Source organism: Dama dama, chromosome 21 (genome assembly GCF_033118175.1).
Source record: "Dama dama isolate Ldn47 chromosome 21, ASM3311817v1, whole genome shotgun sequence".
Taxonomy (NCBI): Eukaryota; Metazoa; Chordata; class Mammalia; order Artiodactyla; family Cervidae; genus Dama; species Dama dama.
The window spans coordinates 16,453,849-16,470,553 of record NC_083701.1 but is presented as its reverse complement, the minus strand read 5'-3'; the positions used below and the strand labels follow the sequence as shown (position 1 = coordinate 16,470,553).

Below are 16,705 nucleotides of genomic sequence, written 5' to 3'. Positions count from 1 at the left end.
ACTTTACAATATTGTAGTGGTTTTTGCCATACATTGACATGAATCAGCCATGGATTTACATGTGTTCTCCATCCTGAATCCCCCAGCTCTTTCTTTGCTGAAAGCTTTCAGCAGATCCATCCCTGGCATAGAGCAAGCACTCAGTAAACGTCAGCCCTTAGCACCACTCTTAGTTCCTGCCCTTGTAGCTTTGTTCAGGCACTTTCCTCTTTCTGGGATGCTTTCTCTCTGATCCATCCCCAAAGTACTTATTAAAACCATTGGAATATGTGAGTCTTTTTTTTCCTTCCGGTTTTATCGAGCTATAATTGACATAGAGCACTGTACAAGTTTAAGGCATACAGCATAATGATTTGACTTATATATATCTTGAAATGATTATCACAATAAGTTTAGTGAACATCCATCACCTCATATAGATACAGAATTAAAGAAATAAAAAAATATCTTTCTGTGACGAGAATTCTTATGATTTATTCTCTTAACTTTTTCATATGTAATACAGCAGTACTGTTCATTGTATTTATCATGTTATACATTACATCCCTAGTATTTATTTATGTTTAACTGGATGTTTGTATCCTTTCACCTTCATCCAATCCCCCTCACATACCCCCTGCCTCTGGTAACCATAAATCTGGTGTCTTTTTCTTTTTTTTTATTATGTACATATGTATTTATTTGACTGTGTAGGGTCTTCATTGCTTTGCACAGACTTCTCAATGAAGTGGTTTCTCATGTTGTGGAGAACAGGCTCTAGTCTAGGCACATGCGCTTCAGGAGTTACAGCAAGCGGGCTCAGTAGTTGTGGCTTTTGCACTCAGTTGCTCTGAGGCCTGTGGAATCTTCCCAGACCAGGGATCGAACCTGTGTCCCCTGCATTGGCAGGCAGATTCTTATCCACTGTGCCACCAGCGAAGTCTTAATCTCTTTTTCTCTGTTTGTTTTTGAAGTATAATTGACCTATAATACTATGCTAGCCTCTGTTACACAACGTAATGATTTGATATTTCTGTACATTTCAAAATGGTCACTATGCTAAGTCTAGTTATGATATGTCACCATACAAAGGTATGGAATATGAGAGTCTTAAAGAAAGGGTGGAAATGCCTGCTGCTGCTTCTCTGGTCCAATGGCATCTTCTCTCTTGGAGACATACACTTGACTTTGTATATGAGTAAGTGAATGCAGGGCAGCCTCCTTGTCTAGATGTGAGCTCTTGGAAGAGAGACCCAGGGCTGTGTCTTAGTCTTTGTGACGCCCTTCTGGCCCTGCTCCCTCTGCAAGGTCTGGTGACACTTGGTGGCAGTTGCTGAATTGGGTTGCTTAGAATCTCCCTGGGGAAACTCACAGAGAAAGATAGGAAGGCAGGCGAAGAACCAGGTGCAATTTGGGTTCTGGGACTTTCCATGAGTGCCTGGGAAATTGTCAGAGTGAGTGGTAGCCTCTCCTAGTGGGATTTTGTGACTCTCGAGGGGAAGGAAGTGGTACAGAAGAAAGGGGAAGTGTGTATTGATGGGAATGCCTGAGAAACAGAAGAGGCACTTAGAAGAGTCAACACAGTCTAGAGAGGTGGCCACTTTCAGAATGCAAGCCTGGCCGGAAATACTGAAGGCACCCGAGTCCAGGGCCTGGGACTCCCTAGATGGGATGTTGGTGATGGTTTAGTCACTCAGTCATGTCTGACTCTTTGCCACTTCATGGACTGTAGCCCGCCAGGCTCCTCTGTCCATGGGAGTCTACAGGCAGGAATACTAGCGGGGGGATGCCATTTCTTTCTCCAGGAGGTTCCCGACCCAAGGGATCCCCTAATCCCAGTGGAGGAGAAATAGAGGAGCCACTCTACATTGAGCTATGTCCTTTGCATGTTGAGCACACATGCACCCTTCCACAACATGTATATTGTGTGTACACACCACTCAAACTAGTACACACATGAACATACAAATTCAAACAAACATAAATATAAATATTATACGAATCTGAGTACATTCAAAAGAGGGAAAACAGGGTAGTGAGGGAATTTGAAATCACACTGTGTGAAGAAGGGGTAAAGGAAGGAGAGGTGTCCAGCCAGGTAGAAAGGGTATGATAAGGCAGGCAGTTTCCTACAAACCCACAGGGGCCTGACCTATGGAATGAGTGTCTGAGTTCTTCTGAATGAAGCAAAGAGGCAGAGGTTATGGCTGAAATTCTGGGCTATTGGAAGCTCTGGGAAGGGAGATTTCAGCTCAGTGTGGGGAGAGGCAGGCTGTGTGGGTTCATGGTCCAGAGCCCAGATCTGATTTCATCTCCCCTGATTCGAGTCCTGGCTCTGTCACTGAAAAGCTGAGTGATCTCAGCTGCTAGAAATGGCTTACCTGAGTAACCCAAAAGATTCAGATCAGCTAATCAGTTAATTGGATCCAGGGTACTTTCTTCATGAATGATGCATAAACCAATGATGGATACAAAGAGCTTTGCAAAGTCTGTTGATGTGTGGTGACTAAGACATTGAAGATTTTCAGTAAAATGAATACTCTTTCAGTTAAAAAAAAAAAAAGAGCTGTATTATCTTAGGAAGTTATTATAGTTAGCCTTTCTGAGCCTGAGTTTCCTTATCTCTAAAATAGAGGCAATAACTACACTTACCTGTTAGGTTTAAATGATCCAGGGCTTGGATGTGCTTCATGCAAGGCCTGTTTAAGCTTCAAGGCCCATTAAACCTGGGTTCTTCTCTAAAATCATGTGTTGTGCCAACTAGGGTCATTGGTCTCATTTTGATACAAGCCCCAAGGAAGGAGCTCAAAGAGTGAGGCCAATTTGGTTCCTACTAATGAGGCAATCTTCCTTGTAACCTTTCCCCAGCTTCCTGGAAAACGGCCGGCTGGTTGGTCGGTACAAGCAAAAATTGATGTCTACCTGTGGCTGGGCTCCACCAAACACTCTAGTGCCATTTTGAACAACTTGCCAGCAGGCTATGAAGCAGAAATGTCCTCCAAAGAGGCTGGCACCCATCAACCACCAGACAACCTGCTCTACCAAGGTATGATGCCCACTGGGCCAAGAGGGTCATGAGCTGTCTCTGGTGTGCTTCTGAGAAAACAGTAAGGAGGGGTGACATGCATGAGTTGCTTGCACAGGATCAACTTATTTGCCTCTTTTAATACAATATCTAAATTTTCTTTCTGACCTTCCAATGTCCATTTAGAAACAATGAAGTCTTTAAGCATATCTGGAGTAAACATGTTTCTGTTAATAAGTGTAATATTATGAGTTTCTTTGTAGATGGATGATACAGATTTAGTTTGTATTTTAAGCAAAAGATGTCATTTAAAGAAACATCAATAAGTTCTTGTGCTTATAGGATCTGCGGAATTAAAGCAGATTTCCTTTTGCATGGCATTGGGGTTTTGACCCAAAAAGAACAGGCATTTACGTTTTCCAGTAATGACCCAATAGGAACTAGTATCATTGGGGTCACTCATGTTTCTCTACTTTGGTTCTTTACTTGGCTACTTTTAGAAATTCAGCATGGTTTATGTAATCCCTTCTTCTATATAGATATTTTCAATGAGTGCCATCATGTTTACATTTTCACATAATTCTTTTCCATTTTTTTATTGTGGTGAAAGTCACATAATATAAAACACGCTTTTTATATTTAACTGTATAGTTCAGTGGCAAGGGCTTCCCAGGTGGCTCAGAGGTAAGGAATCTGCCACCAGCGTAGGAGACACAGGAGACAGGGGTTCAACCCCTGGTTTGGGAAGATCCCCTGGAGGAGGAAATAGCAACCCACTCTAGTATTCTTGCCTGGAAAATCCCATGGACAGAGGAGCCTGGCGGGCTATAGTACTTGGGGTCACAAAGAGTTGGACATCACTGAGTGAGTAACATTTTCACTTACCCAGCTAGTAAACTATCTCCAAACTCTTCTTTCTTCCATTGCTTCCCATCTTGTCTTTAGAGAGTTTTCATCTTTGGGTGAAAACATCCACATCAAGTTATCTTTTTATTTTATAAAAAGTCTATAAGACTTTTTATTTTATAGACTGTCTCTAGAGACCCAAAGTACCTGGACATATTTGCTGTCCCAGCTATGCACAATTCAGAGGAGAGGAGAGATTTTCCCCAAACCTTTCTGATCCTCTGAAGCATGTTCTTTTCACAGGATGACCTAATAAACTCTCTCTGCTGTGCCTTGACATTGATGGCTTTGGCCGCCTTCCACACCTCCTGGAGAATTTGGTCTCTTCATTCATTTAATGCTTCAGAACATATCCATTCAACCAGTAATACCAATAATTAGTTTGCCCCTGCATATGGAAGGCACGGTGGGAGAACTAGTGAGGGGACATAGAGCCGAGTGAGAGGTGATCCTGGCCTTCTGAGGGGGCCATCAGACGTGTCTTTAATAACCACACGCGGAAAGTGAGCCATAGCCCAGAGGTGGACCAAGTATGAAAGCAAAGAGGAAGCCGACTTTACTAGTCTAAGGAACAGAGCTGGTAAGACTCAAGGTTTCAGGAAAACAAAAACCTAGACTAAGTCCATGTCGCCCCTGGAGTTGTGCAGTGTCCTGTCTCTGTGGCTGCCTTGGGAGCTCTGCTAACATTCGGGGGTTTAGGAACTTCGGGGGGAGCTGGTGGACGTTCTCAGGGATGAGCCATTCTCAAGTTCACTCCCAGCTGAAAGATGTGTCCACTGATGTAGCCTATTAAGGAACACGTGGGCTCTCTCTTGACATACCCCAATCAGGAAATTCCTAAACCATCCGCTGAACATTTCTTTGTTTACTGTCACTTTTAAGGAGCTCTGTTGTGTAAGAGAGTTAAAGGGAACAAATGAATACAAAAAACAAGAGAAGCCATGTGTCAAGGATCATTGAGTCCATGAACCAAGGAATATGATTAAGTCACCTCCTCCTTGGGGTTCCCCCAGCATCCCCTGGTCTGCCCGCCCCCTGCCTGCAGCCCTCTCTCTGCTGCCCATCCCATCAAGCAGGTGTGCTCACTCCTGCCTTTCACCTCCCACGTCCTCTGCCCATACCTCCTGCAGGACACTCAGCCCCGGCTCCTGTCACTAGAATTGATGTACGTGGCTTATCGTCTGTCTCCTCCCTGGAGCTCCCCAAGGGTGGGGGCTCTTTTAGCTGCTTCAGAATCCTCAGAGGCCAGAACTGTACCTGGTACACTGTAGGCACTCACAATGCTATTGGCTGGCTGAATGGGTGGATGGATTGCCCAAGACTTTGTTGAGTTTATTTTTTAAAAGCTTTTTATTTTATATTGGACTGTTGGGCTTCCCAAGTGGCACTAGTGGTAAAGAACTTGTCTGCCAATGCAGGAGACATAAGAGACACGGATTCGGTCCTTGGGTTGGGAAGATCCCCTGGAAGAGGGCATGGCAACCCACTCCAGTATTCTTACCTGGAGAATCCCATGGACAGAGGAGCCTGGTGAGCTACAGTCCATAGGTTCACAATGAGTCCGACACAATTAAGGCAACTTGGCACGCACTTAACGCATAGCCAATTAACAGTGCTGTGATAGTTCAGGTGGACGGCAAAGGGATTCAGCCATACACATGTATGTACCCATTCTCCCCCAAATTCCCCTCCCTTATTGAGTTTATGGAAGCAAAGACAACTTGTGGAACCATCCCTTTCTTATACACACACACACACACACACACACACACACACACACCTGCACCAGTGGAAACAGGAGACTTACTGAGAGGTAAAATATGGCACTTTATTTTTTAGTTGAAGTATAGTTGATTTACAATATTTGCTGAATTATATTCCATTATGTTATTGTAAGATAATATGGCTATAATTCCTTGTGCTGCACAATATATCCTGTTGCTTATCTATTTTTATTTCTTATACATTTCTTATCTATGTACTATCTATACATAGTAGCTTGTATTGGTTCATCCCATGGCCCTTATTTGTCCCTCCCTCTGTCCCTCTCCTCTTTGGTAACCACAAGTTTGTTTTCTATTAATATAGCTGTGAATCTGTTTCCATTTTGCATGGAGATTCAAAAAACCGTGATATTTCAGAAAGAGGTTTGGACTTTGTAACCTGACAGAAATGAAATCCGGGCTCCGGCATTAGCTGTGCAAGCTTGGAAATGGATCTTAGCTTCTTTGTGAGCCATTTCCCTCATGTAGAAATTGAAGACACTGATGTGTATTTCACGAGTTGTTATGAAGATTAAATCCCAACATGTGGTGAAAGCAGAAAGGAGAAAGCCTGTCACCAAAGTACCCACGACCACGACCTCTTCCCCCATCTTCCCTGTGACCATTTCGGTCTCAGCAGCTGCCGGTGCCCACGGTCTCCCTCATCTGTTTCTGGATGCCCCACCCACCCACACTCACTGTTCCTAAGAAGCCCACTGATACATACCCCTTCCCATTATTTGTCCACAGATCGGCACGTCTTTCAGCTGAGAGCTCACATGTACCAAGCCCGGGGCCTCATCGCAGCCGACAGCAACGGACTCTCAGACCCTTTTGCTAAGGTCACATTCCTTTCCCACTGCCAGACCACAAAGGTAACCAGGGAAATTCACCTGCCTTCTCCTTGCAGCCCACTGCTGAGCCACAGCAGGCCCCAGGAAAGAAAAAAGAGAAAAAACAAAAAACAGGGCACATTGCAAATACTTGTGTCTTTAGATGTGTAGGTATTTTAGACCCAAAAACAGGGATGCAAGGAAGGACAGACATGGGGAAGATCTACTGATCCAATATGATCTGTTGCTCTAAAGCCAAGAGGTCAAGTGCTCGAAGCAAAGGCAGATTGGGGGAGGAAAGAGGAATGAGGAAGGAAGGGAGCTGGCATCCTGAGCACTCCTGGAGTGATGGGCGCAATGCCCATCACAGTGGGAATGAACGAATGAGAAAACAGTGCAATCTGCACGAGGCTTGTGCAGTAGTCTCTACTGAGGGGTCTCGGTGGGGAGGAAAGCTTTCCTGCTTTGTGGTCAGGAAGCTCCAGACTTTGTATTTCCAGCTGGGGGTCTTGGCACACTTTTAACCCCTCCGCAATTCAGTGTCTCCCTCTAGAAAATACTGCTTCCTGATGGATGCTATGAGGATTCAAGGAGATGGATCTATACCTGTTTCCTCTGAATTCTTCCCTTCCTGTGAACTGAGTACTGACATGTGAGAAGAGGCCCTAATCAGCACATGTCCAACAGGCTGCTTTTCTCATGAGATCGTGTCCTATAAGGGTTTAGTCTATTCTCTGAGGATTCACTGTTTTGAGGGAAGGGAGCTCAATAAAGGCTTTGCCTAACTCTGGGAGTTAAGACAGAATTAGGGCACAGAGAGCCCTGAGCTTACATTCTATTTCATCTACTCTCCAGCTGCCTTTATTCACTAAACCTCCATTCATCCTCTTAAAATAGGACTGTTGAGAAGAAGCAAAAAGTTAAGTGTACAAAGAGATTAATGAGTAATGGCCATTCCATTGGCTTGTATTAAGAGGGCTGACATTTCTCCCCAAGTTGAGGCCGTAACCTGGGAGACTGTGTTTTGATTTATGACACAGGCTGAGATTATCCTATGAACTAGCATCTTGTCCATTTCACCAGTGCATCTTGTCCATTTCACCAGTGCCAGAGGAGTGAGGAGTGCTTGCTCTGTGCCAGCTCCCAGGCTGGGCTCAGAGGAGCTGGGGCACCAGACTCTGAGCTTGCACAGTGTAGGGTCGGGTGTGGGGCTGGGCCGTCTTTTGGCAGATGAGTTGGCTGCACTGTGTTAAACCCATGGTACTGGGCCCCAAGAGCCACATGGGGAGAGAGATTGGTTCTGCCTAAAAGGGAAGTCAGGGGAGACCTAAGAAGGAAGGTGATTTCATCCTCATTTAGTGAATAATCATGAAAACCTGAAGATTTCAGACTCCTTTCTCTTCCCTGTGTTTAGAGAGGCAATACGTAGTGTGGAGATTAGGAGTATAGACTCTAAAGCCCTTGATTAAATGCAGGAGGAGAAGGGGACAACAGAGGATGAGATGGTTGGATGGCATCACTGACTCGTTGGACATGAGTTTGAGCAAGCTCCGGGAGTCGGTGATGGACAGGGAAGCCTGGTGTGCTGCAGTCCATGGGGTCTCAAAGAGTCAGACATGACCATGCAACTGAACTGAGAGCCCTAGTGCCTGGGTTCAAGCCTGAGCCCTTCCATTTATGAGCTGTGTGACCTTAAGCAAAATCCTCTTTGTCCTGTTTCTTCATGTCTGTATTTGTTTCTGTAAAATAGGGATGTTGGAATTGTATTTGCCTCCCAGAGGGTGCATCACCCAGGACAGTGTCTTGTTTATAACAGCTCCTGGGTGACTGCTTGTTATTATGGCCTTTGAGGCTTGCCACCAGAAGCAAGGGAGATTCTCAAAAGGGGGCCTCCTAGAAGCCTTCTCTGCCTGCATAGCTTGGAGTTCCAGGTCCTCAGAGGTGATCTCAGGGCTGGGGGTGGGGGGAGGCAGGGAGTTTGAGTGAATTCCCTCAGCTGATGTGTAATTCTCCTTCTATTTTGCATCTCTGTACAGTCTCTTCATTTGATTTAGACTCACATCTCAAAGGGCTTCCCTGGTGGCTCAGACAATAAAGCATCTGCCTGCAATGCAGGAGACACAGGTTCAAATCCTGGCTCAGGAGGATCCCCTGGAGTAGGAAGTGTCTGCCCACTCCAGTATTCTTGCCTGAGAATCCCCATGGACAGAGGAGCCTGGCAGGCCACAGTCCATGGGATTGCAAAGAGTTGGACATGACTGAGTCACTAACACTTTCACTTCCTTTCCCAAAGGGACAGATGACATTTATTTATCAAATAATCATTTGAAAGGGAAAACAGGTTCTGTTGAATCCTGGACTTTGCCTTCATACTTTTGAACCAAGTACCTAATTTTTATTAATAATAATAATAGCTGTCATTTATTGAAAACTACGTCTGTGCCAAGCATAATGCTAAGCATTTCATATGCATTTTTTCCCTACATCTAACTGCAGCCCAAAGGTTTAAGATATTGTTAGTGTCCTTCATCTGTAGATGGGGAAGGTAAGGCTTGGAGACTCTTTAATTATTAATAGAAGGTGGTACAGCCAAGTTACGCTGGGAGTTCAACTGGTAAAGAATCTGCCTGCAATTCGGGAGACCTGGGTTTGATCCCTGGGTCAAGGTAGTCCATGGGGTCACAACGGGTCAGGCACAACTGAGCAACTTTCACTTTGGCTTCTCAGGTGGTTCAGATGGTAAAGTATCTGCCCACAATGCGGGAGACCTGGGTTCGATCCCTGGGTTGGTAAATCTCCTGGAAAAGGGCATGGCAACCCACTCCAGTATTCTTACCTGGAGAATCCCATGGACAGAGGAGCCTGGTGGGCTACAGTCCATGGGATCGCAAAGAGTCAGACACAACTGAGCAACTAATACCTGTGGAACCAAGATGGTCCAATTCCAAAGTCATTTTGCTTAACCACTCTGCTTCCATTTTGGTAAGAAAGGGTTCTAGATTCCCTCTCCTGTTTCAATGTGTGCTGCCTCCGTGGGACTGGTCTTTGTATGACTTGCCCAGCTCATGCATTTTTCAAGGTGGAGAAGGCTGAGCTGGGGGGCCCTACAGTCATAGCTGAGCTGGTCCACCATTCATCTGGAAGCATGTGTCTTGAACGTGTTGCTCAGGGAGAACTGACTCTAAAGGGTGGGTTCTGCAGCCAGTCCTTTATAAGTGACCTTCCCAACCCAGGGATCAAACTCATATCTCTTACATCTCCTACATTGGGAGGCTGGTTTTTTACCACTGCGCCATGTGGGAAGCCCCTTATATGTGACTTAATGGTACAAAATAATTCAGAAAGGGAATCCAGTTATTCCAGACACCACCAAGGACGTGGAACTTAGAAATCTTGTGGTGATAGAGTAAAGGGAATGAGCGACAACTCCCAAAGAGAAAGACTTTGGGGATAGAAAGGGAGGGAGATTGTGTGGCTAAGATGGAGCTTGGAGTAGAAGGACGGGGATCTTAGCAGGTGGGGAGCATGGAAGCTGAGATTTCAATCAGGTGGATGCTGAGTCCTGAGGACACAGGTGGTCTCTTATTAGACACGAGTTACCCAGTGACCAAGACTGGCATGTGGTAGGTATTCAATAAATGTTCATTCATTTGTAAATATGTGTGGTTGGGGTTGATTGGGGTGGGCAATAACCACTTATTGAGTACCTACTGTATGCCAGACACTTAATACACTTTATCTTAGACAATGGTCATAACAACTCTACAAGGCAGATACTAACTCCATTGAAGTGAGTGAGACTAAGGTTCAGAGGGGTTGAATCACCTGCCCAAGTAGGACATAGGCAGATGGTGAAACCAGGGCTCCATTCCAGGGGCATCTCTGAGACTAAAGCCACACTCCATCCATGATATCTCACTCCTTCTTCAAAGAGTTAAACTTCAGTTCAGTTCAGTCGCTCAGTTATGTCCAACTCTTTGCGACCCCATGGACTGCAGCACGCCAGGCTTCCCTGTCCATCACCAACTCCCGGAGCTTGCTCAAACTCATGTCCATCGAGTCAGTGATGCCATCCAACCATCTCATCCTCTGTTGTCCCCTTCTCCTCCTGCGTTAAACTTAAGTGTTACTAGAATCTCTCCAGCAATGTCATTGAACCAGTTTTTAAAGCATAACCTCTGAAGGAAGCCCCGAGGACATGAGATGAGTTGTGCTCGCCTTGGCAGAGAAGTTGTTACGGAGTCCAAGCTGGCTCTGCTCACTGCATGACAGGCCAATGAATCCTAGAGACGAGGGGTTGAGGCAGGGAAGAGACTTTAATCGATGAGCCAGCTGATGAGAAGATGGCAGCTATCACCTCAAAATAACCCTCTTGTCAGGGCCTGGTTGCCAGGTTCTTTTATGGATCAGAGATGGGGAGAGGCAAGGAAACAAAGTAAAAAGACTATTCAGTCCTTGCAAATATCCCCTAGACTGTCAAGCCTCAGGCAGGGCGATGTGTTAGTTTCATTTCCTTAGAGTCCTTGCCAGGTGCAGTACTCAGGTTATGTCCCTGAAGCAAGCCATTATGTATGTTTATAATAACAAAAAAGGGTTAAAGTCAAAGAAGCAGATCCAGTGTAAATTTAAATTTAATCCTTCCCGGTTACAAAGTGGGAGAATGTACTTTTGCTCAGGTGAGCCTTTCAGTACCTCTCAAAGGTGGCCACATGTCCTTTCACTCACGGGACAAGCCAATACCCACTCATTAGTTCATGCAAGTAGTTATCGAACACCCGCTCAGCACAGGATGTCATGTGATACCAAACACTGTGCCAGCACTTTGAAGGAATAGATATATAATCAATGAAAGATTGAATGCTAGCCTCTGGAATCTTACCAAGTGGCAATTATAGCCCCAAGTGCCAAGGAAGCCATCAGAACATTTCTGTAGGAAAGATACCATGAGAATCATAAATTGCTTTGGTATCACACTCTTGGGGGCAGCCTGCAAAAATGATCACATTTTTATTTTCAAAAGCAACCTGAAAACACATAGTTATTGTGATGTCAGTCACCTTCACAGGGGAACTTAGCATTGCAATGCCGTAACTTCTGTTCGTGAGTTGGTGGAAGCCATTCTTTTCCTGTCCAAAGAATTAAGATTTTCTCTGGAATGTAATGTTCAAAACCTCACTGTGTGAGAGGCATAAAATACTCCAAAGGCAAAAAAGCAAGGAAGAAAGTTGTGGAATGCGTGATATTTTTATGGCTCACATAAAAAAGAGCAATAAAAATATTATTTCGTGATCACAGTGCAAATGATTTAAGGCCGTGACTTGAAATTGTTCTTGATGTAAAACTCTGAGATGACAGTTTTATTTGGACCTTGGAGCCTAAGCAGTTAGTTAGTTCAGGCCAGAGCTCTCTGTAATCCCTCCTGGAGAGAGTGGCGCACAGTGGAAATTTCCTCAGGACCCAGCAGCCGCTGTGTGGTCTGCATTATGCTGTGAAATCGTCCATTTGCCTGCACAGCCAGGGAGGCTGTGACTGTGGCCTCTTTCCAGTACTAACATATGAATACGACAGTTTTTGCCTAGTTGCAAAGTCCACCCATCCTGCAAGCAGCCTTAGCTTCTAGCTCTGTGAAACTGGCGTGTTTCCAAACAGCCAGTAAAATAGAGGATGCAAGTCCATCACATCCTACCCTCTAATGGTACTCCTTGAATGGCCTGGCGGGGAGCTCTGAGCCACTTCTAGGTGAGACATTCATGGTTCTGGACAAATTATGTAGTTTGGTTGTCCTTTGGTTTCCCATCTGCATAATGGGTGCAGCTAATTTCCACTGTCGCAATTTGCTATGGAGGAAAGAATGATGTCATGCAAAATGGTGAGGATTCTTTTGAAGACCCTAGTCAGATTAAGTAGCCAACAGCAGTAGAATTCCACTGGAATATTAACTTGAGAATCTGCTTTTGAGTATTTGATAATGCAATTTTATTTGTTAACAAATGAAGCATCACTAAATCTCCCTCATCCTCAGTTTAGGCTTTCACTGGGCTCCCCAGGTGGCACAGTGGTAAAAGTAGCTGCCTGCCAGTGTAGGAGATGCGAGAGACATAGGTTTGATCCCTGAGTCGGGAAGATCCCCCGCAGGAGGAAATGGCAACCCACTTCAGTATTCTTGCTTGGAAAATTCCATGGACAGAGGAGCCTGGCGGACATGGGGTTACAAAGAACTGGACATGACAGCACAACAACAACCAAATGGAGATGATATTAGCATTTACTTGGTGAGGATGGATGAAGTTAGCAGTTTGGGCCAAAGGATCCAGGTTAAATCCTGGTTCTGCCACGTGCTCACTCTGGACAAGTGAGCATTGGTTTCTGTTTCCCCCTCCCAGAATTGTTGGGACGTTTGCACAAGACAGTGTATGTGATGCACCACAGCCAACACACAGTACATGCTCAATGAAAGGTAGCTGGTGTCATGATGGAAGCGAGGATTAAGCTGGAATTATGCTTGCAAATGCCTTCTCTGGTGGCTCAGACGGTAAAGAGTCCTCCTGCAAAGCAGGAGACATGGGTTCAATCCCTGGGTAGAGAAGATGCCCTGGAGAAGGAAATGGCAACCCACTCCAGTATTCTTGCCTGGAGAATTCCAAGGACAGAGGAGCCTGGCAGGCTACAGTCCATGGTGTTGCAAAGAGTCAGACACAACTAAGTGACTTTCACTCACTTACACTCATGCTTGCAAATCGGGTGGCAATCGGGTGGGGTACTACTCAGGAAACTTAGGTAAGCTCCTTCAGAGCAGGGAATCTGACTGCCTAGCATCTGATACTTAGTAGTATGTTAATTTCCTTTGTTGCTTGAATGTTGAACAAGTGAGCAATGATGATAAGGATGTGTTCTCTTTACCCTTCCCAGAGCCCCCTCCAACTCGATCAAATCGAATGAGCGTTGGCTTTTCTCTTGGCCCCACCTTACAGGTCATTCCCCAGACCCTGTCCCCCACCTGGAACCAGATGCTCCTGTTCAATGACCTGGTGCTGCACGGAGACCAGAAGGAGCTGGCAGAATCCCCGCCCTTAGTGGTGGTGGAGCTATACGACAGTGATGCGGTGGTGAGTGTCTCAGGGCTGCGCTGACCGGGCTTCACCAGAAACACTCTGTTTTCAGCCACCTTCCTTTCTTTAACCCGCCTGGGATGGTGCCTGGACGCAGTCCTCACCTGGGAAAAACACTGATTTTACAGAACTAGGGAGATCAGTGACGATCATTTGTTTTACTAAAGGTTTTTTTTTTTTTGCTTAGATTACCCTTTAGATTGCAATTAAAATAGGATCTGATTCACAAAAGTTCAATCAACATTCACTTCTTCAGGAATATAATTATTAAGGCAACTCACGGTTGTTCCTAGCTCTCAGTGAGATCTATATACTATTGCTGCTAGTAAAAAAAGTCCATGCCTTTTGAAAACATAAGGTCTTTACTGATCTCCCTGGCTGGAAGCAAATGGATGTATTGTCACCGATTCAGCCTTGTAACTGGATCTTCTTTTGGTTGTTGCTTCCAAGCCCTGGAACAATGCGTTTATCTCCATCTCATTTCTGTTATGATGTTAGCCAAACTGCTTCCTCTCCAAAGATGTCTGTGTTCTGAAATGTTGTGCAGATTCAAAAGCTTACTGGAGGATTTTTTTTAATCACTGAAACAAATCTTTTTCTTTTTTAAACTAAGAAGTCTAAAGGGAAAGGCAAAGGCTTGTTTTAATGTTTTCTTTAATGTCTTTACCTCCTCTGGAGATTGCAGAAGCACAAATATAGTAAGTATAAAAGTTGTTGCAAGAAATCTTCCTAAGGCCTCTTCACCTCCTCCGAGCAACCTGGCAGCTCCGACCTTCATCCAAGGTCAGGAGGAAATTAGGATGGGAGAACTGGAGAGCATGAAGCCCCTTCTGGCTTTGGAGAAGAGGAAACAGAAGCCCAGAAAGGCCAAATGCCTTGTTCAAGGTCACAGCTGGCTGGAAGCACAGCCAGAACTTGAATTTAGCCACCTGTGTCCACTCTTTCCTGCACAAGTGCAGTGGCCATTGTGACTGTCTACCTTTAGACATACATATTCAGCTTCTCCTTGTCACTCTCTGGAGTCTGTTCCCCCATCTGTAAATTTGGGTATGTGGTACATTTATGGGCTTCCCCAGTGGATCAGTGGTAAAGAATCCTCCTACAATGCAGGAGCCTCAGGAGACGTGGATTCAATCCCTGAGTCAGGAAGATCCTCTGGAGGAGGGCATGGCAACCCATTCCAGTAGATGTGTGTTCTGCTGCTATGCCTAGAATATAGACTTTCTGTAAAGGTCACAAAATAGGTACCTTTTCAAAAGAGTCCATAACAACATGATTCTAATCTTAAGTATTTTTATTTGACAACCAGTAACAACAATCAAAGGCTGCCCATGTTGCTCATCAGTAAAGAATCCGCCTGCCAATGCAGGAGACACAGGAAGTGTAGGTTCAACCCCTGGGTCAGGAAGCTCCCCTGGAGGAGGAAATGGCAACCCACTCCAGTATTCTTGCCTGGAAAATTCCATGGGCAGAGAGAGGAGTCTGACGGGCTACAGTCTACCGGGTTGCAAAGAGTTGGCCACAACTTATCACATGCGCACACACACACACACACACACATGCACACACAAATATATACAACAGCAATCAGTCATCATTAAAAACTGAGACCCACCTATTGGACTACAGTGGATTTCCCTTTGTCTGTTTGCTTTTCAGACCCTTTTCTAGATCTCCATTCATCGACTGCCTTCCTGGGCCCCACCCCAAACCAAACTGTTCAGAAAAGCAAGCCTACATTCTCACATCTAAAGGAAAAGAAAATGTAGGAGAGAAAGAAAATATGAACATTTTTTGCACTTTTTTCCTTGAGATATGTGTTGACGTGCAAAAGATTCTGTTCACACCCGTGGGCTGCAGCCATCACAATCCCATGGTGATGATCAAATTTTAGATTCTGACTCCGCAGGGCCCGGCTTCCCGTCTCAAGCTTTCCCTCGTTACGCAGTGCCCGTGCCCTCATTCAAGTCTGCCGGCTCTGTAAGAAATGAGTTTGGCACGCAGGTTGCTTGAGTTTATGTTTACTCTTTTGTTTCCAGGGCTCATTTTAAGTTAATTTTTCTGAGCTAGGGTTATGGACAAAAATAATTATGCAGCAGATCATTCATTTCACATCCAGCTGCCCTAACTCCACTCATCCCTGGAACAGGTCTGATGGTACCACTGGATATCAGCAGGCAGCTTCCTTTGTTTGTTTTCCCCCTCACCAAGCTTCCTTTTACAGCCAGAAATGCAAATGCTGGTTCATGAGTCCAAAGGCAATGAAGCAGCACAGGTGTTAAAACCCAGCCTCAGCCAAAGAGAATATGGGCACTGTCCTTGGACTTGGAGGTCATTTATCCAAGAGTGAAAGCTGTTTCACTCTTGGATCAACAAGAGCTTGGATGAGTGCCTGCCCTGTGCCAAGGGACATAGCAGTGAATAAAATAGGCAATCCTGCCTGCCTGCCTGAGGCTTACATCACAGCAGTTCTTGAGATAAATATCAAAGCAGCCCCATGCTCCAGCCCCAGGCTTCTTGAGGTGGAACCAGAACTGGGAGCAGGCACTAGGAAAAGGCAAGAGATATACCATCAAATAGTTCTTCAAGAAACTTACATACAAAGCCATTCTAATCCTCTTTTACTATCAAGAACAACTGGGCAGAATTGCTCTATTACTTAAACATGCTGATCTTAATCACCATCATATTACTATGTGTGTGCTGTGCTTGGGCGCTCAGTGGTGTTCAGCTCTTTGTGACTCCATGGACAGTAGCCTGCCAGGCTCCTCTATCCATGGGGATTCTCCAGGCAAGAATACTGGAGTGGATTGCCACTGAGCACCTACTGTTTACCAGCTGTTGTGCAATGCACATCCATTATTACATTAATTGTCATGGCCCTATAAACAATGTACCTTTTTTTTAAAAAAGAAATTCAGGCAAGGCTTTGCTGGGGCCCCTGCTGCAGCAGTGGGGGAGTGGGAGTCAACAGGTTCCCTTGCTGACTTGCTCCCCGAGAAGGAGGAGCAAACTTGTTGCTTATATGGGGAGAGGGTAAGGCTGTCCTTAGGTGGTCTGCCCACCCCTTAGGTGATATGGTGTGCAGGG

General features: G+C 45.2%; 1 protein-coding gene across 2 annotated transcripts in view; it reads left to right on the top strand.

The window, feature by feature from the left end:
- The window catches only part of FER1L6 (fer-1 like family member 6), a 169,563-nt gene that overhangs the window by 92,645 nt on the left and 60,213 nt on the right, over window positions 1–16,705 (top strand). For both annotated transcript variants that reach the window (XM_061123247.1, XM_061123246.1), the window contains 3 exons: window positions 2,848–3,025; window positions 6,424–6,548; window positions 13,478–13,612. In XM_061123247.1, the coding sequence (XP_060979230.1) occupies window positions 2,848–3,025; window positions 6,424–6,548; window positions 13,478–13,612 (438 nt within the window). The remainder of the gene's footprint in view (window positions 1–2,847; window positions 3,026–6,423; window positions 6,549–13,477; window positions 13,613–16,705) is intronic.